Source organism: Chrysemys picta, chromosome 24 (assembly GCF_011386835.1).
Source record: "Chrysemys picta bellii isolate R12L10 chromosome 24, ASM1138683v2, whole genome shotgun sequence".
NCBI classification, from domain to species: domain Eukaryota; kingdom Metazoa; phylum Chordata; order Testudines; family Emydidae; genus Chrysemys; species Chrysemys picta.
This window is the reverse complement of record NC_088814.1, coordinates 3,398,466-3,422,987: the sequence shown is the minus strand read 5'-3', so window position 1 is coordinate 3,422,987 and position 24,522 is coordinate 3,398,466. Positions and strand designations below refer to the sequence as shown.

At 38.3% G+C, this 24,522-nt stretch overlaps 1 protein-coding gene across 3 annotated transcripts in view; it reads right to left on the bottom strand.

Annotated features, from left to right (window-relative positions):
* Window positions 1–870: 870 nt before the first annotated feature.
* Window positions 871–24,522, bottom strand: part of IKZF3 (IKAROS family zinc finger 3) — a 50,788-nt gene continuing 27,136 nt past the window's right edge. For 2 of the 3 annotated variants that reach the window (XM_005294140.4, XM_065577449.1), the window contains exons 4-8: window positions 23,373–23,633; window positions 22,475–22,642; window positions 19,118–19,234; window positions 9,941–10,057; window positions 871–3,649 (exon numbers count right to left, since the gene is read on the bottom strand). In XM_005294140.4, coding sequence (XP_005294197.3) covers window positions 2,946–3,649; window positions 9,941–10,057; window positions 19,118–19,234; window positions 22,475–22,642; window positions 23,373–23,633 — 1,367 coding nt within the window. In that variant the 3' untranslated portion in view covers window positions 871–2,945. The remainder of the gene's footprint in view (window positions 3,650–9,940; window positions 10,058–19,117; window positions 19,235–22,474; window positions 22,643–23,372; window positions 23,634–24,522) is intronic. The other variant, XM_065577450.1, reaches the window with a different exon arrangement.

The window sequence follows — 24,522 nt, the reverse complement described above, 5'->3', positions numbered from 1 at the left end:
ACACACACTCATGAAGTCAATGAGGATTTACATGGCAGATAAAAGGTACTCATTAAAATGCACTGCTCATTGGGCCCAGAAAATGGCTATGAACAATTTCTTTTGGTGCAGTATATCTTAACAACACTTCTTTGCCTGAGTAGTGGTGGGAAAAGTCTGCCTACTAGGGGCAGATACTGTGAAACGTCTCTTTCAAAAAACTGTCAATGTAGCTCAAATTGAACTTTTCAAAGGCTCAGTGGTTGATTGCTCACTTTATCTGGGAAATACTGGGTGGGTAGGTGGTTGAAGCCCTGCCTAGCTGAACAAGAAGTGAAGAGTGGGAGAGTAAATTCTGGGCAAAGTAATCTTCAAGGATTCTATGGTGGCGTGAGAAAGAAGCTGGTGGTATTTGATGTAATATACATGCAGTAATTCAAGGTGTTTCCTGTGCTAATGACTAGGTAACACTTCACTATTTGTACTTTTTCTTATTAATCTTTCTAAATGATTTTGTTTAACCCTAATGAGAAACATTTTTTCTACGGTGGGCATGAAAATACAGCCGTCTTTGGAATGAAATGTAGAAACCGTTTATCAGCTCACAGTAATTTAGGACAGGAAATAAAGAAGAATACAGTATGTTTCTGCCCCACCCTTTTTAGGCAACCTCCTGTTGTAAGAGACCCCTTCAAAGTATTTCCAAATATACTGAGCATGGACCTAATGTCCTCTATCTGATTTTACAGATCTTCTGTAAGTCAGGAGTAACTCAACTGAAGGGTTTTGTAGTAGTGCTGTGGCACGGGTGTTTTGGGATAGGAGGGGCATCCACCCAGCTCACTAAAAATGTCCCTGGCAATAAGAAGTTTTCTACCACAAAGGGATTCATAAAAGTATTTTACAACTATGTATCTACAAATTGAACACAAATGGACAAAAATATCTTCCCCACTCTGCACAAAAAATATAGCACTTATATAGTACTTTTCAACTTCATAGCATTTTACAAACATTAATTTTATTAATCTTCACACATACCCCTATCAGGCAGAGAAAATATTATCATCCCCTTTTTACACGAGGAAAATAAGTCAGGGAAAGGTGAAGTGATTTGTCCAAGATCACAGAAGGAGCCAGTGTCAGAGGCAGAATTAGAATTCCGTATTTCCTGACACTCAGTCCTCTATTCAGAACACTAGCTCCCACTTTTGCTCCATGGAAAAAAGTGAAACACATTACACAGCAGTTGACACAACACTGAAAAAGTACAAAATAAGTGCTCAGACCAAATACTCACTGGATGAAAAAATCCAGCAGAACACATCTAACTCTACATTATATAAAAGATTTAAAAAAAATAAACATACACTCAGCAAAATTATCATATTCACATCTTCAGCACAGTGACTAATAATACAGCTGCAGAACAATGATTAGATTAAAAGAACTATTTTAAAAACTGTCTTCAAAGTAATCGTAAATACTCATTTTGCAAAACAGCACATTTCACTCCAAGGGATATCCCCATGTAAACCAGAAAGTGTGATTGAATTGTCCGCTCCCACACATTCTTACATGAAGATTCTCACGGTAGCTACTGCTAATATCTGCCAGGACACTATGATTCTACTTGGCAACGCTAAATCCGAAATATATTGAGTCAAATTCTATGCTCATCTAAGCAACCTCATGGCCATCAGTGAGGTTACATGGATGTAAATGAGGATAGCATCTGATCCAATACATTTTGAGCCTAGCTTTCCTCTCACGCGGGTGTAACACAAGTGAGAGGAGACTCGGGACCTTTATTTTCACATTCAGTACACTTTCATTAGAAAATTGCTTTCTAAATCAAAAAGTTTCCGTGTTATTTGTTCTATCTGTTATCTTCTCTGTTCTCTCCCTGAGTTACAGTAACCTCATACTGCCCAATCCTGCAGCCCTTAGATAAGCAAAAATCCCATTTGCCTTAATGAGCATTTTGTCTGCCCGGTGCTATTTTAGAGACTGCTCCTGCACCAGGTGAAGTCAGTGTGAGTTTTGATATTGATGTCAATGGAAGCAGAATCCGGTCTTAGTCTCATTGCAATTTTGTTCTGTTAGAAAGACACATGCTTGATCCATCAATGAAAAGCAGGATTTCCTCCAGAATTTAGGGGCAAGCCAACAAAGGGTCTCGATGGGTATCCCAAAAGCGTACCCAGTTAAAAAAACCCAAACCCCAAATAGCTCACATGGCTTATTTTGATATTACTGAGTAAGAGGTGAGTGGGGAGAGACTTTAAAGAAAGTAAACAGAGTGGGGTAAGCAAAAGCAAAGTGTGGTGAGACAACACACTCTTTAAGACTTTGGGGGAAACATTTAAAAGTTATTTGATACGATCTGCCCAGATATGTGTTTTCCCTGTTTCAATAATTTGGCCATTTTAGGAATACCTCAGGAATTGAAACACTAACAGAAAGTGTCTCTTGTGTGTTACTGGCTGGAATACAGTGGTTCTGAAAGGGCAGTAAGGATGGACAATCTTTTGTGCTGAATTTCAACTTTTTTTTTATGAGAATTATGACATCAATATTTGACTTCGTATTTCACTCAGAATACAGCTAGATTGCCATTTTGCTATTACTGGAAGCAATGTTCTAACAAAAATACATGTTAAAATATTTAAAAACATATCTTAAGTTGCTATTAATTTTCACAAAAATAAAGTTCATACAAAATCTGTATCTGCCAATCTTTGGTATTTATATATAGTGCCAGTCACCACAGTATCTAGGCACAGATGGTACAGAATACTGCATTTCGAGTAACAAATAAAAAGCCCCATCAGTACTTTGCTACTACGAGGGACACTAACATTTTTAGAATTGGCACAAAAAATATTTAAGCAATTTTTTTAGTCAAATTTAAAAAACAAACAAATCTAAAACAGATCCTTTGGTCTCTTGGAAAATCAATCCTTTTACTTCAGGACCACTCTGTGCTCTCCTCGTGCTATATGTGAGGAGAACTCATATCTGTCTTGGCTTCTGTACCCACACATGTTGCATTCGAAAGGATCACGGAATCCGTGGCATCCCATATGAATGGTGAACATCACATAATCCAAAAACAAGACACGACAATGGTCACATCTGTAGACCCCGATGACGTCACCTTCCTTATTGATAACCTTAAAGGCATCACGTGGGCATATGGTTGGTGGCTTGATTATGTCATATGGCCTTGGGAGCTCCTTCAAGGATTGGAGGCCATTGCGGACCTGGGAGGGGATCATTTGGTTTTGATGGTAGGTGTGACTCTGGCGCTCCTCATGGTTGCTATCAGTATCTGTGGAGTCTTGGCCACTATTGTTTGGGGAAAGGCCTCTGTCAGAAGACAAACTTTTGTCTCTAAGGTGGGCATGGCTCTTCTCTGTGTCTTGTGGATTGCCATTTGACATTTCAGAGCGGGTGAGTGGTATGGGATACAAGCTGCTGATGACAGGGACCATCTCAGAAGTGGGAGCTGGTGGGGTTTGTACAAGGGGACGCAGTGCTTCTGCTCCAAGATAGCTGATCGCATTATTTATGGCCTGGTCCATCATACGTCCTTGCATCATTTCGCTTTCCTTTTCATACAAGAAACTGGAATTGTAATTAATGTCAAAGCTATGTCGCTTCTCACCTACAAGAGAGGAAAGAAACTGAATTACTGAGTGGATTGTAAAAGTATTGAAACTCTAGGATCCTTTTCTAAATAGCAGTAGTCAATGAAAAGGAAACATTTGAATTTAGCTGTATGCTCTTTGGGGCAGGGATGCTGTTTATGTAAGTAAATTGACTTTTTGAAGCACAAGCCCATAGGAAATGGAGCAATAGAGAAGTTAGTTAAGCAACTTGCTGGCCAATCCATCACTGAGCTTGATGGTTCTGGGATTTAAGGTAAAGATTTTAGGAAAGATCGTCAAGGATTTGTTTCCTTCATCTTCACATAAAATCATGTGAAAATCGATTTATGAAAAACGAAACAGGCAAAAAAGTCAATTAGTCAATAAACAAAATCCATAGCAGGTCCTGAGAACATTCCCTCTAGCTCTTTGATCATCTCCTGAGAAATTGTACTCTTCTGTGACAGGGAGGGTAAACTGGCCACTGTCAGAAGACAGAATACTGGGCTAGATGGATCTTTGGTCTGACCCAGTATGGCTGTTCTTATACCATTCATTGCTTTATATATAAATTAAGTAGTTGGAAGGCCTCTTCAATAAGATTACATAGGCATAATTCTGGGACGATTACACTTAATCTTTTTACATTTCTTTGCATGGGAACCCTCACTTAAGCTTCCTTTTTGCAGCTCGTTTGTTCTTATTGGGTCTGATTCTTCATGATGTTACCTGGGTATAAAACTGTAGAATTACATTGGAGAATTACGCCCATTGTATTTTAATACATTAAAATTAACAAAAAATTATGCATATTCCCAACCTAGACTGTGGCATAATATAGCTCTCCTTGGACTGGAATTGTTTCCTTTTAACTCAGTGAAGGTTCTCAGATAATACAGTATTGGCAGCCATATAAGTAGAGATAATGTATTCTTTTGGAACATTACATTACATCTGGCTAGCTTATGACTATCTCTAATGCAGTTGCACAGGGGAGCAAAGCCCGCCTCTGCCCTGACTATGTTAATGCTGCACACATTGTTCTCATCAAAGCATCAAGGGAATGGGGAGAGAGCAGAGGGGCTACACAACTGAAACTCTCCTCATAGCCCTGCTAGCAAGGTATGGGACAAGGAAGGTTAGCGTGGGTGGAGCCATGGCCCTGACCCTTTGTGTGCCAGGTGCAAAGAAGGAAGAAAGCTGCACTCCAAAAAAGACTGAAGTAACTCTTTTGTGGATGTCTAGAAATAAGTAACTGAATTCTGTGGTTAAATGAAACTTACAATCTTTCATAGTTAAGAAAATGGACAAGCCTGAATGTTCACATGCAAGTGACTTGCAAACATCAGATCCACTAATCTCTGAGTTACGGTAACTTGAATAGTACAGATGTTTATCAGTCACCTGTAGACATTATGACTCAATGTATATGAAACTCACCAGGTTTCACTGCAAAGACAGCAAAACCAGCAGCTCACGTTTCTTTTATAAAACACTTTTATAAAAAAGGTTAGTGAACCACAAGAATGTAACTGCTTCCAACCCTCAGCAAAACTTGTGATCCAACTTCTATTCAGAGGGAACAAAAATGGTATAACACATTTGAATGACTCATAATACCAGTTCTAGACAAATGAAAGGTTTAATCAAAACTGAAATAAAAAATAACAAGAGCAAAAATATACAGAACCTTACTATGAAACTCCTGTTAAAAAGCTCAGCAGTCATTGAAATAAGACTTGAAACAAATGTCCTGCCCTCTTGTGGTCATTAACGATCTGGCACTACTTTTCCCAATAGATATGCGAGCCCTCAGGCCCTGTTCAAATTCCCACTTAGTTAATTCCATTCTGCTTCCCTAAAATTCCATATGATAGTTCAATTAGATAGAATATCCCACTTCACTCCCCTGACATAAATAGGGATGTCATGTGTTGTGCACCTTTAAAAAGCTTCCATATTCCACACCATAAACAGTGGTGAGTGAATGATTCCTACATGTATTTATCAGGTTATTAAGTTTGTTAAGCACTTTGGGATGAAAGGTGTTACATATTAAATAATATAGTAAGTTTAATTATTATTAGATCTCATTATTGAAGGCACTAAATGTCAGAAAAATTAATAAGTGTATATTCTTCATTGCATTTACATCATATCAAATGATAACAAAACATTATAGGCAAACGGATGGAGTTCCACTGGTTTTGTTGTGTTCTAAGTCAACAAGCCTTTGCTTAAAAGGAGACAAAAGGCAGCTCAAACTTTGCCCCATTAAGACAGCAACAAGACAGGGTGAAAGAAAAGAAGAATAGATTAGGAAAAGGCAAGCGTGCAAAAGAGCAATGGAATAAAGTGAAGAAGATTAATTAGGGCATAAAGTAGTGATACAATTTTATTTATTGCAGCATTGTGGGACAATGCAAGAGATTACTGTGAGTTAAGTTGCTATTGCTCCCAAAGGAAGTACCACACAGTTACTGTGAAACAGCAAATTAAGAACCAAGCCTACATTCTCTTCTGCTGTTGATTTACAAAGCTAGCTACTACACAATTTAAGAAACATCTTTCCCCAGTTTATCTTTTTCACCTCAGTGCAATGCAAAACTTTCCCCTTCAGAATTCACACGATCATATAACGCAAACACATCGCCCGTTGCTGCTCAGTGATGCTTACTCTACAGCAGTATGCAGATTTTTGTGACATGATGAGGTGTGGACACTGGAAAAAGGGAGTGAACCTGCTTCCTGTTGCTCTGCTAACCAAGGCAGACCATTTTTCATTAGTTACTTCACACAGAGAGCTGGCGGTATTTGCTGAAGTTTCAAAACTGTACTAGCACATTTACCACTGGGGAGAAAGATATTTTTAATACTGCTCTCAAAAAGAAGTAGCCCAAAATGAGCCATATGGGCAGTTGTGTAAACTGGCACAGCTTAATTGATTTCAATAGAGCTACTCTGATTTTCACCATCTGAGGATCTACCCCAATGTATATTCTATTCAAAAGACGAGCAAGTTTAATTGAAAGGTTTGCCTACCAAGCTATATTCCTTTTCCTGGGTATCAGTTCCACTTAACATACAACTAGAAAAAATGGCTAACTGAAGTGGTAATTACAAGGTGCTAAATACTACAAGTTTGGTGCACAGAAGTACACATTAGAAATCTGTCAGGAAGATGGGGAGTGCAACAGCTGTTCTCCCAAAACCCATGGAAAGGCCAAAGGCAGAACCTCTGCAACAGGTGCCATGAAGAGAAGGTCTCAGGTAAGTTTTAGGAGTCCGGGGTATGGTTTGTTCATGTACATTCATATATGTCCTGGCAACTGCAACTGCACATACCCACACAAATTATTTGCACCAGTGGTTCTCTACCTGCGGGCCAATTAGCACACAGCTGCGGCCCATCTCAGCTGTGTGCTAAAAGCCATGGGCTCCAGACTCCCAGCTGCCCTGCTGCGCAGTGAGCTCCAGGCAGCTAGCTGCCACATTGCCCCACATGGTGGGGCTCAGTGTCCGGGCAGCGCCCCGCACAGCAGGTCCGGGTCTTGGGGCCCCGCATGGTGAGCGTTGGGGTCCCTGCCCCCCATCCAGCTCTCCGCTCCTGGCCCCACTCTGTGGAGGTCTCTCTGGGCAGAGGGCTTGGAGCATAGGGGTTTGTGTGAGGGTTTAGTTGGGGGATACTGTGGTTCTCAACCTGCAGCCCAGATAACAATTTGTGGGCCGCATATGCGGCCCACAATGATAAATAGATTGAGAACCACTGATTGACACAATGAGGTCACTGCTGGTCAGAATGTGATACATAATCTTTTAGAGCCATGTACGTGATGGGCCAGAATTTATCCTACAGAAAGGGTGAGAGTCTGCAGTGTCACCATGTTTAAGAGGCGTCAACAGACAATTTAATAGTTTTTCTTGTTAGTAAACTTCTTTCATAGAAATGAGCCTAGGCTGGCCTGTTGGTTTACATCTCCTTATCCCTCCTTCCTGAGGAAATGAAAAATCAGCACCCTTCTGAGAACTTGGTTTCCCAAGAAATCACAAAACTGTCCTGGCAGATTTTTCCTCCTGCACATATAGTTCAAGAAGTCACAAAAGTCAAGTCAAGGTCGGACAGACTGCTGCTGCAAACATGCCACTCAAGAATAAAAGGGAGTGAGTGACTCATGCTTTTTTCATTTATTACCCAACAATGTCATGCCTGTAGCAGATGTTCTAGAGAAACAGCATGTTTCAGAACTCAATTACTCTATATCACTAAAAGAATGTCCCCAGTGCCCCCAACTTTATCGCCCCCAAACACTTCTTTATACCACTGTGTCAGCTTGCACTGTTAATAAACTGTAACAATGAAGCATTACAATAGAATAAAAAGGGCTCCATCCTGCAAAGTGCTGAGCAAAGCACTTCAGCTCATGCTTAACTTTAACCACGTGCTTAAGTTCTAATGAAAAGTTCAACACGTGCTTAAGTGGTTTACTGAATCAAGGATTAAGTTCTTTGTTGCATTGGGCAAGAGTGTTTAGCACTTTGCAAAATCACACCCCCAATGAATTATGATGACAAAAATCTGAGGCTGCTCTCAATACCAAAAAGAAGAGCTAAAGAACTTGAACAGCATTTTAGGAATCACTGTATGGCCTGCAAGGCCTAATCCCCAAGGCCAATATTTTCAAACCTGGGTACCTAAAGTTAGGGTCCTAAATCCATATTTAGGTGCCTATGTAAAAGTGGCTTGTTTTTCTGGGGTGATGAAAGTTCACGAGTTTCCACTGAAACCAATAGGTGCTATAGGTGCTCAGCACCTTTGAAAACCAGGTCACTTTTATTTAGATGTCTAAATTTTTACTTAGGAGCCTACCCTTTGGTACCCAGATTTGAAAATTTGGGCCCAGAATTTCAAGAAACATCCTTAGTACCCCTCTATGTAGGGTGCAGATCAGACTGTCTGAAAATGGATTGCTCAAGTTCTGGCAGATGATTTCTGTTACTATCCTGTTTCTTTCTCTTCTGTGAGTGTGAATGTAAATTACTACAGAGGCCAGTATTTGCAACAGAAAATGTATATTAAGAAAATTAAGCATCCTGTACCACATATATCCCTCTGGAAAATTTATGATTAAGACATTATTAGTAGCAATGTTGCATAACTGCAGGCTAATTAAACTCTTGAGCTCAAATACAACTTCATATAGTGCAAAATAAATAACTATGACCAACAGACAGAGATAACAGCATCAAACACTGCTGAGAAACAGGATTTGCCATCAAACTCAGATATAGAGGATTATTTAAAAAGGATACCTTTGATTGGTTAGCTATTTTAATTAAAATACCACAGTGCATATTTTTTTTATTTAAACTTGAAAGAAATCTAGCTACCTATGAGATAAGTATTATTACTAGTACTATATACCCAGTTCAGCAGGCTACTTGGCAAAGAGAAATTTGTTTTAAACTTATTTTGATTTCTGCAGAAAACATCAGGGATATTTTAGTACACCAGTGGTATAAATTAGGGTCAAATATTTTTCTGTGATCATTTGTTTATAATCTCATTTTGAAAGCTCAAGATTCAGTAAAACTGAAATGAAATGAAAGCAATTTTATAAACAGTCATTAAAGAAAACAACAAATGATGTGAGACCTTGCTATTTAAGATTTCCAATTCGCCAAACATTGATTTTATAAAATTAAACCCAAAGTAAATTCTATGGAAATGTATTGTGGCCATATTTTTTTAACCAGAACAAGAAAGGGGTTGACCCTATCATTCAGATTCAAATGTTTAAAAATTCAGTAATTTTCTGTCTTTGGGCTCTATTCTGCTGTGCCGTATGCCTCCTGCAAGGAGGTACTGAGCACTTTCGACTTCCATTGACTATGATGAGAGTTCAAGGTACTCGCCCCTAACAGGATCAAGCCCTCTGATTCTTCCCCAGTAAAACCCTGGTACAAAGGTTTTCACACACACACACACACACACACACACACAGCTCCAAAACAACCCCCCCTCCCCCTCAAAATGTATATTTATTAACCATGCAAACACTAACACAACAAGTACACAAAATACAGTATGAATTCAGATCTATTTGTCATTTATCTAATTGAACAATTTCTCTTGTTTATCAAATACCTATAATCAGTAAGTAGAAGTACAGCAGGAAAGCAGAAGTTACCTTATTTAAATACATGATGGACTAGAAAGGGCCCTTCATAACAAGTACTGCTATTGTACCTGTTGGTTACCAGCCCTCACACAGTTAATTGCTGCATGTGAAAAGACTTTTTATTCTTACCAATAAATTTCTGAGGCATTGAACTTTTTCGCTTTGCCACGTTGCTTGCTAACCTGTCCAGCACGAGTGCTCTTTCAGTCCCCATCTCTGCTTTGATGTGCCTTGCCTCCACGCTTGCTAGTTTGGAAAATGTGAAAAGAAAACACACGTAGGTTAAAAAAAAAAAAAAAAAAAAGGAAGAGATGAATGGTTTAATCTCCGGAGTTTGCCACAGTAACTGGAAGGAAACAGTCTGGAGATCTGATGTAAACTTGTTTTGTTGTTTTTCTGTTGTTCTTGTTCCTTGCGTCTTGGGCACCAGTTGCGGTCAGTGGAACCAAGCACAGAAACGCACACAAATCTTGCAGTCTTAAGCTCGTGCAGGAGAGCATAACCCATACAAAACCAATATCTTCATTAGCAAGAGGAAGTGTAAAATAAACAGGCTGGACGTGGTTGGTTACAAAATACAGATGGAGATATAAGCCCTGCTCGGCTTTCCTTTTGATTCTGAGTAACACTATGTGACAGCTGCAGACCAACAAAATTCTTCAAGACAGCTTAAAAAAAGATACAGTCCCTATGTTATATTATCAAAAGAGTGCAAGTATTTTAATAATACTGCTCAGAAACTGGGGTCATTAGTAAGCTAGCAACAAAGAAACATAAAATCTTCCTATAAATTTTACATTTTTTAAAATAGCCTTACAATACTTTCTCCCATTTCCAATTTTTTTCCAGATTCTAGAAAAAGTCTGTTATCTAGTCTTACATTTTTTCTGTTTGTTACAACTGAAATTCTCTGTGCACCCTCCATCTATGCATCGCCTGTAGTTTTATCATTAGCTATTCAGATCTATTTAAAACTATTTAAACTGCCTAGAATTTCTGAAATTTAGGAATACTCGGTGTGTGTCTGTTCATCTAGTGCTGTGGCTCTTGGCCATTTTAAGAAACTTACCATTTTCCAGAGTAAGACTAACCAGTGCCCACTGTCACACATTCACACACTGTGGATACCCTCAACCTCATAAAATTTCTCCAGAACTATGAACTGGACCAGCCATGACTACCTGTTTGTCACCTCAACCCAGTATTGCCAGTCTCGTTCTGATTTTAACTGCTCTAGCCACCAAATTCTTGTTTTCTCCTCAGGGACAGGTATTATTATTAGTGATATGCAGAAGTGCTGCCAGCTTTTCTGCCGTCCTAGGCGGCGGAAGGTCCCGCCCCGAAATGCCGCCCCCCAGAGACGCAGCGGAAGGTCCCGCCGCCGAAATACCGCCGCGGTCTCTGCCCCCCAAATTGTAGCGCCCTAGGCGACCGCCTAGATCGCCTAATGGGTTGTGCCGGCCCTGGTGATATGTATTAGAGCACCACTAAGAGGCACTAACCAAGGCTACATCTACACTACGGGGGGGGGGGGGTCGATTTAAGATACGCAAATTCGACGTATCGCAGCCGACTTACCCCGCTGTAGGGACGGCAGCAAAATCGACCTCTGCGGCTTCCCGTCAACGGCGCTTACTCCCACCTCCGCTGGTGGAGTAAGAGCGTCGATTCGGGGATCAATTGTCGCGTCCCGATGGGACGCGATAAATCGATCCCCGAGAGGTCGATTTCTACCCGCCGATTCAGGCGGGTAGTGTAGACCCAGCCCAAGATTAGGGCCACACCAGGGTAGAAACTAAACAAACATATTAGAGACAGATTGTGCCCCAAAGACCTTACAATCTAAATGGACAAGATGGACAAAGGGTGGAAGGGAAGTAACGTGCCCAAGGTCACACAGCAGGTTGGGCTGTGGGATGACCTCACTGTAAACGGACAATTTAAATGTTATAATATGTCACATGGATACCATAAGATTTGGCACCTTGCCTAGACAGGAGAGAAGTCTTATCATAAATGGAGGATACATAAGCATTTGGATACTGCAGACCAATTAAGTGCAGTTTATAAAGTATTAGACCTAAATTAGTCTATTTGCTAAAAATACAGCAGTAGAAATAATGTAAAATATGGCTGTGAAAACAAAAGTGCAATATTATCCTCCTTTAAGCTATTGTGCAGTATTTTTCTGACATTTAAAAATAAGTTAAACCTTACATGTTTACTGTTACTGTTATTGATATTGGATGTATTTCAATCAGTACTAACCATGACTCACCAAGCCTCAGCCATGACTATTTAGTTTGTCAATGTTTTTACAGCGTTTTGAAAATGTAAAGTGCTTCACAAGTGTTAAGTATCAAACTGCTCCTGCCATGAAATCTAGCTATATATATGACTCAGAATGGATGGAATAACAGGGTCTGTATCTCCATTGTGTTACTCTGGTTTTATGTAAGTGTATCTCCATTGATTTACATGATAAATCAGGCCCACAAGTGAACACAATCACAGTGTTTTAAAGATGATAATACCTTGCCTTTATATTGTGATTATTTTCAATTCAAAGGATCACAACATGCTAAACAAACTTAAGAAACATATACATACTATAAACAGAGATCACTTTATCAATCGCTAAAATGCAGCTGCCTCTGGGGTGAAAGAGTATACAAACACAACATAGCAGTTGAAGTGGGGAAGTGAAGAAGAATACCAGAATCAGTTGAAACTGCAAGAGAAAGTTAAGTAGGCAAAATTTAATTACCCAAGTTGGATTTTGGCCAGGATCTTTGGGTTAACTCTTGCAAATAGTGCAATGGGATCTTTAATGTCAGCTTACATCTCATCCAAATGCTGTCACATTCAGCAACACAATATGCCTTAGCATCATGCTGGGGCATTTGGTTTGATACTAATTCAGGGGGAAGAGCACCCCCTACTAAATCCCCAGCACCACTCCGTATGGCACCCTGGGTTATCTTTGGAGGCCTCCATCCAAGTTCTGAATCATCCTAAACCCAGTAAGCTTTTGATTTTGACAGGATCACTATACAAGGCAGTTTGCTATTAATAAGGAAAAGAAACTCAGCAACCCACATCTCTCTTGAATAAAAACAAGTTAAGGATTATGTTTTAAACTATGGTCACTTTTTATACCCAGAAGCTTTTCACTGGAATGAAAAATATCAACGCAAAAGAGGGCACAATAAATATGTGATAACAGTACTGCTTACTTGTTTATTTCTTTCCTGTTCACAGCTCTTGGTTTGTTTGCTCTTTCTATTTTCTTTTATTCCTCCTATGCCTCTAAGTCTTTCCTAGTATCCTCTCATCAGTTTTTGGTGGTGGTGTTTTTTAATATACGGTCTCAGATCTACCTTATGTATCTATTGGTAGAACTCTAGAAGCAAGAAACGGTGAATACAAGATGTTTTACTCAGCCCAAGACCTATATTGGGAGTTATCCTTAGCATCTTGATGTCAAATTGGTTTTATCAATGCCATTTATTTACCACTGATGGAACCTTACTACACTACAGTTTAAAATGGTAGACATGTAGCTTCCTGCTGGGTGACACTAATATTCTGTGCAGAGAAGAGATTGCTGAAGAGACACTAAATATTGACCTACATAGTATGTTCTGGGTCATCTGCAAATGACAGTTTTCTACACTGTTGTGTCTCATGATTTTAAGTTTTTCTTCCACATGCTAGTAGCCCTTTGTTTTTAAGAAACTGCAAAATATGGGCTGCAAAATATATTTGCAACCTCTTCAAAATGTAGTTCTAGAAAAACAATATGTTTGTTTCTGTAGCAGAGGCGTACAGGCATAGGCTCAGCTATCCCACACCTTATCATTGCAGCTCTCCCTGTCTAAAGGCTGGCCTGAGATGATCCCATCTGCCTGTTCATTCTTGTCCATTTAATTAATAAAGAATAATACTTAGCAGTTATGCAGCATTTTTCCTCATCCAAAGATCACAAAACACTTCTCAAAGGTAGGTAAGTATCTTTATGTCTATTGTATAGATGAAGAAACTCAGGCTCAAAGAGGCAACGTGTCTTCTAAAGTGACTACAATTGCAGTTGGTCAGTTTTTGGCCAGTCTTTAGGACTGGAACCCACATCTCCTGACTCCTAGTCTGGTACTTTATACACTTGATGTTCCAAGTAGAAACTCTGTCATTTCAACATGTAGTTAATAATATAATCTAAATACACCATGAATCTTTTTTTGTTTTTGTTGTTTTGTCACTTATTGACCTAGGATGGCTCAGAAGGATCTAGATTTAAATCAGCAACCATCTGAAAACTGATTTCTGGATGGCTTGACAGAGGCACAAGGAAATGGCAGATGACTTGCCCAGGGTTACATAGAGAGTAACTGAACAGTGTGATCGAAAACCTAGACTCTTAATGAAGTTATACTACTTTAGATTGTGATCTTGATATGTCATTCAAATCAAATAATGTTGGCCATGGTTCATCTTTGGATGGGTCAGCACCATAAAAACTCCCAAGGGTGCTGCAGGAAGTGTTGGAGATTCATTAGGTATTATTTTTCCCTCTGAACCTTTACTAATCAATGCCCTAGCATGGTATTACAAACACTGAGGAGCTGTCTTTCAGGTGAAATGTAAAGCCAAGTTTCTGATCATGGTCTTCTACCCAAGAGTAGGACAGTGTTAGCTCTAGTGTCCTGACCATTTTCAATTAAACTCTCCCTGAGGTCGCAATTGGTTATGGCATTCTTCACTTAATGTCTTAGACATCTGTTTAGTGCTTATAAATGCTGTTGTCCACTCTATCAGTGTTTGCATTTCAGGTGTAAGTGTGTGCGCATTTCAGTGTTAGTCCTTTGTTTAAAAAACATTTTGGGATGAAAAGCATTACATACATGTGAGCTATTTTTCATTACTGACTACCACTTTTGCTATAACCATTAGACTCGTTATTCTAATTTCTTAAGAGAGCAGAGACTCATTATACTAATTTCTTAAGAGAGCACTGTCTCTAGTAAGCTTTACTGTCTACTACCATGCTGTAGAAATAGAGGGAGTTGGTCCTTTTCTTCCAGTCATGAACATTGATATTTTATCATTTGGCCTGTAATGAATTGTTTCCACAATGTGGTTTTTGTCACACTGTGACTATACTTTTTAGTGCATGTGGGCATCGTTAGCAAACCCTGAAGTGCTAAATGAAGCTCAAATTAGAGGCATTGCTTCCTGTCACATCTACTGTGTGGTCACTAAATAATGGAGAGTGGAACATAGAGGTGGGTTATTGTGCTAAGAAAACGGTGTGATCAGAGATTGTTATCAAGGACTGAGCTAAATTCTAACAATACTGTTACATAAAATCTTTTTTCAGCAATATTGTTACAATGCCACATTCTGAGCAAGTAGAATACTAAAATGCAATGAGAAATTATTTAAAATTTTAAAAGAATGGATGAACTGAAGATTGCTGAAAATTCTGTTTAACTAGAGTTCTGTTTTTTTTATTTGCCTTTTTCTCAGTTCATTTCTTTCAATTGTAGTTCTATGAACAGTCTGACACAACTTTTAAGGGATACATTAGGTTTCCATAATACACTTTGTATTCTGCTGTTGCTGCTGCTTCTGCTACTATTATTACTACTGTGTTGTGTTTTTCCCCCAGTGATCTCAAAGAGCTTTACAAACAATAATTAAGCCTCACAATCTTCTGGAAAGATAGGTTCCGTAAATCTTATAGATATTTTAGAGATAAACTGAGGCATTAAGAGTGTAAGACACTTACAGGCCTCCCAGTCTCCGGATATTACTTTTAACTTTTGGAATTTAACTTTACATATATGGACTTTGTCCAGGAGTCATTAAAAAGAATAAATATTCTCCAAGCTTTGTAGAGAGCCTGCGTGCCTCAGGGAAATTATATGTTTGTATGTTTGTTTTTAGTTTATTTTTTTAATAAAAGAAGGTTAACATTTGCATTTAGAAGTTAGTAACAAGATGCAACTATTGGAGAAGGATGAGAAAAAAATGGGATCGGCCTGCAGATTTTATCCTCCTGAAAGCAGCGGGAATAGACTTGGTAATCAAAACATGGATCTATCTTGAGGAAAATTGTTATGAAGTATATTGTCTGCTCCTGGAGTCTATTTAGTTCCTCTCCAAGCCAGAGTGAATTTCTGGCTTTTACTCCAGAGAACACAGGTCTTGGTCTTACTCGGCTCTGGTTTTCATAGAAGAGAGTAAATAGAAAAATCGGATCCATTTAAGTACAAATCGCAATATTCATCCAGTTCTTAGACTAAGGATAACATTTTCAAAAGGGCTGAAGTGATGTAGAAGCCTGAATCCCATTTTCAAAAGAGACGTAGGCACTTAGGAACCTAAACCTCATTGTCTTTTGATGAGACTAAGGCACCTAAATACCTAAAATCACTTTTGAAAGTGAGATTTAGGAGCCCAACGTCTCTTAGGTATTTTTGAATATTGTCCTGAATGTCTAAAAATGTCAGAGCAACACTGTAATGTATCTCCTTGAAGCACCATATGGAAATCATATAATTGTTCCCATGGCCGGTCTACATAATCATATGTTCCTATTACTATTATCCTCATCCTCCCCGCACAGTTTCCTCCATTTATTTATTACACCCTTTGCTGCATCTTGTCTTAAATTAGGGTGTAAAGCTTTTCTGGATAGAGACTGTCTTTTACTATGTGTTTTTGCACCTATTATAATGAGACCCTTGTATTACTTAGGCCTTCTGGACACCACTGTAATAAATAATAATCTTCACAATAGCAGCAGCAGGGTTACGGGTAAGAGGAGCAATGATATGACATTTCAAGATTTTGCTCTTGCTGTCTCAACCAGTGGGGGGGAAATGCCACATTGAGGTGGAAACTTCTGAAATGTTGACAAATGTAAGGTGAATCTTTTTGCATATCAGCCATTGTGATCAATGCACGTTCCACGTGTGGAACGAGGGCAGAATATGCCATCTAATACAGTGCCTAACAGCAGAGAATTGAATAGAAATGCCTCAGCAAGATTAAAGTTCCTGTTTTTCATAATCTTACAATGTCACTAAAAAACGCTGCAATATTTTTTAAGGTGTGAGGCCTTAAAGGCAGAGTATACCGATACATAATGCTGTACTGGAAATTTATATTTCCTCTATGACCAATTTATGGCTTACCGTACTACTTTAGCACTGTATTTCACAGATTATGGATAAGTGAAAAGTTGCCATTCTGAAGTGAGTACAAATGATGGGAACGACTATAAAGCAGAAATCTACAGTAGGTATAAAGTTTCTGTGCCTCAATTTCCCTATGGTGGGCATCTCAATGTGATTGCTACCATGTGAGTGTACCTTGTAACATAAAACTGCAGTTATGCTATGTACAGGTTCTCATGAAAATCACAACTTGCTGACACACTCAGTTAACCATTTACTTTTACTGATACTTAACACATTTCTTTGTGCGCAAAAAGGAAAACACTCTCTGAAGCACTAATTAACTTTGATAAATCATCATTTCCTGAAATTTTTTTTTTTGCACACTAACGGCCAAACCTGCAAGCAGCTCTGCAAGGTGGGGAGGAATCCCTGCACCCATTGCAGAGTCCTAATAAATCAATGGGGCTCCGTGAGTGCAAGGGCTTACCTTTGTGGTCCTGCTTGCAGAAATAGGGTCTAAAATAGCTGAATATTTTTTCTTGATAGCCATATCCCGACAAGAATTTTGTTATGTTTGAAGTGTCCATGTTAATTCCATAACTTTATTATTTATTATTATTATTATTATTATTATTATTCACATAAAGAAGTATTTTAATCCTTATTTTAAATTTTAAAATTTTTCATATTTTATCGGAGGAAAACATGCACTTAAACTCTTTGTTTGAAAAGAAACATCTATTTCAAATTCAGAACCAAAAATTAGAAGCTTGATACTTTACGTTCCCTTTTCAAGGCAGGAAGTTCCTACCTATAACAGCAGGAGAATGGGAGCCAGAATGCTGAGGTTTTAGACTCATATCTGCTACTGACTAGTTCTGTAAACTTTCAGCATGTCACAATCTCTCTATGCCTGTGTAAAATGAGGATAATTATATTTTCCTACCTCCTAGGGATGTTGTGAGGCTTAATTTATTATATGTTTTGAAATTCTCTGATGAAAAGAGCTATACAAAGAGAGAGTATTATTGTTGTTACTTTTGTCACTGAAATATTTTCTGAAATCCAATATTGGAGTAATGAAAAGGAAAGCAGAAGTTCCAAACTATTATTGGAAATTAACTTTTAAATCAGGTGACAAACTTCGCTTCAAAATAACTAAAGGAATTCAAGTCACTGACCAATATAGAGACTACATGAATGTAAAATTATTTTGCCTGCATTCACAAAAGGTTGTTTTCAGTCATTAAACTACTTAGACACTATCACAAGAAAGTTATTTTTATTTTATTTTGTTTCAATTTAGAACACTAAAAAGAATCTCTACTCTGGCTCTGAATGCTGTGTCAATTATTTAAAATTACAAAACTAAGTTCAATCAGTTGACCTCTTCTCCAAGTAGCAACTCATAATCAATTGCCTGTACCTCAATTTTCCCATTTTCCTTCAAAAGCCAAGTATAACATATGGGCCCCCTTCAGCGTGCCTGAAAGTGAGCAAATGGAACATGGATTTTTTATGTTCACATAATATGCATATTTCTACTATCTCCTTGTTTATTATTCAATATTTTCCATCTAAACTTCTCTCTACATTAGAGGCTGGTCCATCAAGAGAGTGTCAGAATCCCCACCCCATTTCCACCTCCTAGCCCTATACTTTTGCAGTTTGAAACACTAACAAATTCTAACTGATTATGATGGTATCAAACAGCAAATATTAATCTACTGAAAAATAGCTCTGAATGGAGTAACACATGCAAACAATTGCTGTCATGAAATACCAGCAGCAACTCATCCAATGAAATAAACCACATCATAGTATTAGTGTAGGACTAATTTAATTTAACGTGTGTGTCACCTACAGAAATGCTGTGTATGAAGAATTCTGGATGTTTTATTGAAAGTAACAGTGAAATGAAAAATTAAAATAAAAGCGTTCTTTAACTAGCTGCCTGAGGGGTGCATTAAACTAGACCTTTTTATAAGCTCTGCAGTCCCTTAGGTTACTACAAATGATTGTAGTGAAAACAGTTTTCAGGCTTCAAATTATCAGTTTGCCAGATGCCCTTTTTAAGGCACTGTAACATACAAAGACAAGCACTGTAATCCGATAAACTTACCAGCCTCACACATGCCAGTGCTCTGCAAGTAAGTACGACATCGCTCTTTATGCTCCTCTAATGAGCTTCTCTGCTTGTAACTCCTTCCACAAAACTCACATTTGTAGGGCTTCTCCACTAGAAAGAAAAGATGGCAGGATAAAATAACCACATGAGACTGATGAAACACTGCCTTCCTGGCATATGAGCACATAATTACTGACAACTCTCAATTTAACACTTGGGGAATGCATTAAATTCCTATATAATTGATAACTATTATTAATTATTATTATTATTACTATGAAATCAAGGTTAACTAAGGGTGAAATTCACCCCGGTATGGAGGGTCCATACATGGCCCTCTTCATTACTTAAGTCCAGCAGTACCCTACTACAGTGATGGAATATCTGCCAGAGAGCTTCTGCACTGCATGCAGCTGAAATTTGTGTCAAGTAGGCTGGAAAATGGGCCTACAGGGGCAGACCAAAGGGGTTACTGGACCTGGATTTACAGATTCATATAGCCCAAATTCTGATATCATAACTGCAGAAACGCATTACTGGAACCCTGCAGACTGCTCACAGGTCAAGGTCTAGATTCTGTTCTCACCCAAACTCTGCAGATCAATCAAATTTATGGTGTATGGGATATGAATTCACCTTAGGATAGTAATTTTATGTTAGTAAATTTATAAATAATTGCTAAAATATGTCTGATATTTTCTAACTAGGCACAGTTTTAACAAAATGAATACAGCACTTTGAATAGTAGACTTTTCCTGATAGAATATAAAATAAATATGCAATAGATACATATCTGTTGATACCATGCTAACACCACTAATGTAAATTATTATCATTTAATTAGCATGTTGCTTTTAAAAGACCTATTCAGATGTTATCTTCTCCCTCTTGGAAGAATAAAGAGTCTCTCTTTGTTCATCCTTAGCATGTCAGAACTGTTCAGTTATCCTTAATGCATTTCACATCCTAAGATTACATGAGGCAGTGCTCTTAGGATCAGACTTTCATAAGTTAGCCTCCACATTTGCAGAATCAGGAACAAAACCTAAGAGCTCTGATTCCTAGTACCCTACTCTTAAGCACTAGCTTCTCTTAGCATAACCCCCTAACATAGAGACACTACACTTGTGTGAAACGGGACTTGAATCATTGTTACTTAACCTTATACTGATTTACTTAAATAGGGTTAGTAAAACCAGTGGAAGCCCTCATATGGATGCTCTTATTTCAGTTTCAGAGTGGCTTATTTCAATGTAGGTTAAACATATTCGTAATCAATTTAAGATAAGCTGAAATAAACCTGGTTTAAACTGAAATAAAAGTATCCATACAGCCTTTACACTGCTTTAATTGAATTAGTCTAAAGCAGTGGTTTCCAAACTTTAACAACCTGTGAACCCCTTTCACTAAAATGTCAAGTCTCGCAAACCCCCTCCTAAAAATGAATATTTCCAGGGATTTTCTCCTTTACCTGAGTATAAATTATAAAAGCAGTGATCTTGGAAATATAAAATTTGTTTTTATGACATGCTTATTACACACTATTATTAATTATTATTTATAATTACATTATTTTTATTACATTATGAAAATGGCAACACGCTTCCTAGATCTCACTTCCATAGCTTGTATCACTTTGAATAAGCCTGTTATAAGACAAGGCTCCTGTGTTTCATCAAGGAGTATCAGATGTGAAACAGCAGGAAGGTATTTAAGAAGCCAACTCAAAGAGTTCCTCCTACATATGCATTCAGGGCTTGAGCAGTCCAGGCAAACAACACACATTACAACAAAGCTTAAACATGTTCTTCATAATAATTTAAAAAACAATACTACCTGCCTATTTAATTTTAAAAACAGCAAAAAATATCTACCTCCCTTTCCATTTCTTATAAGGAGTCTTGAAGTTTAAATCTCCTCAGTATGCTAGATTTGCTTGCTTTGATCTGCTTAGCTCTTGGAAGTCCAGGGGCTCCAGGCTGCTGGCCCCGTGCTGTCCGGAGTCCCTAGGGACAGCTCTGTCCGCCATTAGGGAATGTTTTCCTGAGAACCCCCTGTAACATTTTGGGAACCACTGGACTAAAGCATCCCTTAAGTTAAACTAGTGCCACTCTATGTGTAGATAAGTTCAAAGGCACATAGGTGCAAACCCCTTCTTGAATCAGTACAACACATATATATTGGGGGGGTGCACTCTATACCAGTACAAAAAACAACAACCCCAAAACCCTGTATAATTAGGGCCTTTGTTTATTTATTTAAAGATTTTAACATCTTTTAATTAGTCACTAACAGGCTTCTCAGAACAATTTTAATCACAAACAGCTTCCGATTGTAAGGTTATTAGTTCACATATTGTTTGGCAGCTGTGCCAAAGAGAGTTGCTGCATTGTTGATTAAGATGTGTTTGAAGCATGATATTTTTATGTGAGTCTTGATGAGGACATGTAGTTTTGTTGATCTGGGTCAATGTCAAATCAGAACCTTGTTTATCCATGTAAAATAATCTCATTTTTAACTTTGATTCTTTGTAAGGTTAAACTTTTTTTCTGCATACAGTAGTACATAGATAGTATCTGTCATTCAAAAAGCTTTTTTTCTAAACCTCTATGTAATACATGAAGGACATATAAAAATAAAAAGGAGAAGTGTGATCTGATTGTTAAAGAGCAGGATTAGGAATTAGAACATGTGGGTTCTATCCCTAGGTTTCTGAGTGACTTGCAATGTTGGGACAAGTCACCCCCAGCTTTGTGCCTCCATTTCCCAATCTGTAAAATGGATATAATATGTTAATGGGATGTTGAAAAAAGTGATTAACATTTGTTAAACTCTTTCAGATATTCAGATGAAAGGCACTAAAAAGGGCAAGTCTTATTTGGTAGTTGAGTGACACCAGCCCTGGGTATTCTCCCGGGGCCATTCTGATGATCCAGGACAGGATAGCTCTAATAGACAAGAATGAGAGAAAGCCCTACTGGAGTATAGTTTACTGCAACTATAAAAACTGAGAGTCTGATGGCATGGCCACATCTCCTAACGGAGAGGCCATACCTAGATGTTATGCAGTGCAAACAAGTGGAGTAACTGGGTCTCTCTCTCATAGTATTCTCTCCTGAAAGAAAGGCTTCCTACAGCCTTTTTCCTCACTAGCACATCCGTGCAGCAAAGAGCAGAACTGAGCCCCTATATGGAATGTACCATATATAGAATTAGAGGTCATTGCAAATTGTTAGGTTTCCAGAATCCGATTGGCAGATTAAACCTTATTGATTAACCCTTTCTATTTTCCACAACTGATGTCCTAGTGACACACATTTACAACACCTAAGTGTCTCTGTAGTCACTTACCAGAATGTGTCCTTAAGTGACCTGTTAGTGCATCTCTCCTTTGGCAGGCATAGCTGCAAAGATGACATTTAAAAGGTTTTTCCCCTGTATGTAGTTTAATGTGGCGGAGGAGGTTACCCTTCTGAGTAAAGGACGCTCCGCACTGATTACACTGGAATGGCCGTTCACCTTAAAATGACATTGAAAAAAAAGGACATTAAATATTTATATGGATATCACCTCCAGCCCCTCACCCTTTCCTTGTTGGAGGAGGAAAGAATGAGATACTGGATCAAATTCTGCCCTGGGACACACACACCACTCCTGTTAACCTCAGTGTAAAGTTACTTGTGAAGCTGGGGGCAGAATTTGGCACAATGTGTCCGTTTATGAGAAATATTCCAAATGTATAGCTTTTCTGTTGACTGGAAATAAATTTTCTTGAGGAAGTTGATTCTAATATGTTGAGAATTTGCAGGGAAAAAAATCTTTTTAATTCTTCCCAGTCTGTACCTATTATGATAGTTGACTTCGTATTAAGGTATGGTATAAGGAGAAGCATGACATACCAGCAAGATGCCTCAACCAGCAAAGCAGCTTGACTCCTGGTTTTTGACTGACTAAGAAGTATTTACATGACGAAGTGCTAGTGCCTTTCATCCAAAATTCTCAAAACACTTCACAAACATGCTTTTACAAACATTCAACCCTGATGCGATATGTAAATACTATTGTACTCATTAGGCAGATGGGTAAAGAGAGGCACAGAAAGATTAAGTGACTTGCCCAAGGTCATATTTGCAGGTTCAGGAATGGAACAAAGAGCTGTGATTCTCGCTACCCTTTTAATCACTAGACCACACTCAAATCATATGCTATCAAAATGTAGCTCTTTTAAGGATAATATACAGATATTTACCAGTGTGGCTACGCTTGTGGACCATCAAGACATTGAGGCTAATGCAGGCTAATCCACAGACATCGCAGTTCATCTTTCCACTAGTTGGCCTGATGTTGTCATATGAACCAGAATGTCTCTCCAGTTTAATGCTCTCATATTCATTATATTCTCTTGGATAGCTGTAAGGTATTTCAGATTCTTCTGTATTTTCCATAGGCTCTGAATTCAAAGCACTCTCTTCTCTTTCATTGTATTCACCCTTCACTTTAACCAAGTCATCTGCAGGTGAACAATAAAGCACAAAATGAAAAATTATGTTAGAAGCTATAATGTCTCTCTAAAACAAATCCACATCAGCTAATTTCATATAAAAATGTTTAAAATAACTCTGCATGTTTGACGTAAATCCACAAAAATAATTAAATACAGTTAAGACATCAGTCCTCATGGATCTTGCATTTATAGTGATAATCTTAAAGAAATTACCTTTACAAAAGTTATATATATTAATTATATTTGGGGATATTTTACTTCCAAGCTATATAAATACATGATACACTATATATCAAATTGTTATTACATTATACATACTGTACAGTATATAAAAGAAAATATTTGTTCACATAATACATAATTAGATTATAGAAATTATTGCCTCAGGGTGTCATTGAGGCCAAGAATACAGGGGAATCTTGCCCCTTCCTCTGAAGCATTTGGTGCTTGCCACTTGACTAGGTGGACCACAGGTGTGATCCAGTATGCGATTCTGCTGTTCCTATATTGTAGTGTGAGGCGAGACCCCTTCTCAACAATCCTCATCAGGATTTTCACTAATTATCACTTCAAATAGCAACTTTTATCCAATGATCTCAAAAGCTTTTAGAAGCATCCATTAATTTCCATTAAAACTGCAAAGAGATCTCAGAGGTCAAATTCCTCCCCAAGATATTTGCCCACAGTCACATAGCACGTGTCTGACAAAGAATTCAGGTATCCCTAAATATCAGCATACTGCCCTATTGCTAGGCCATACTTGGCCTCCTTCTCCTAAATGTCCCTGGGTAGGCTCCTGGTCCTTTGAGTTCCCATTTTTTCTGGGTGGCTAATGAAGACAACCTCTTAGTTTTGGTTAGAAAATGACCCTACTGGCAAGATGGGACAGTGGTGT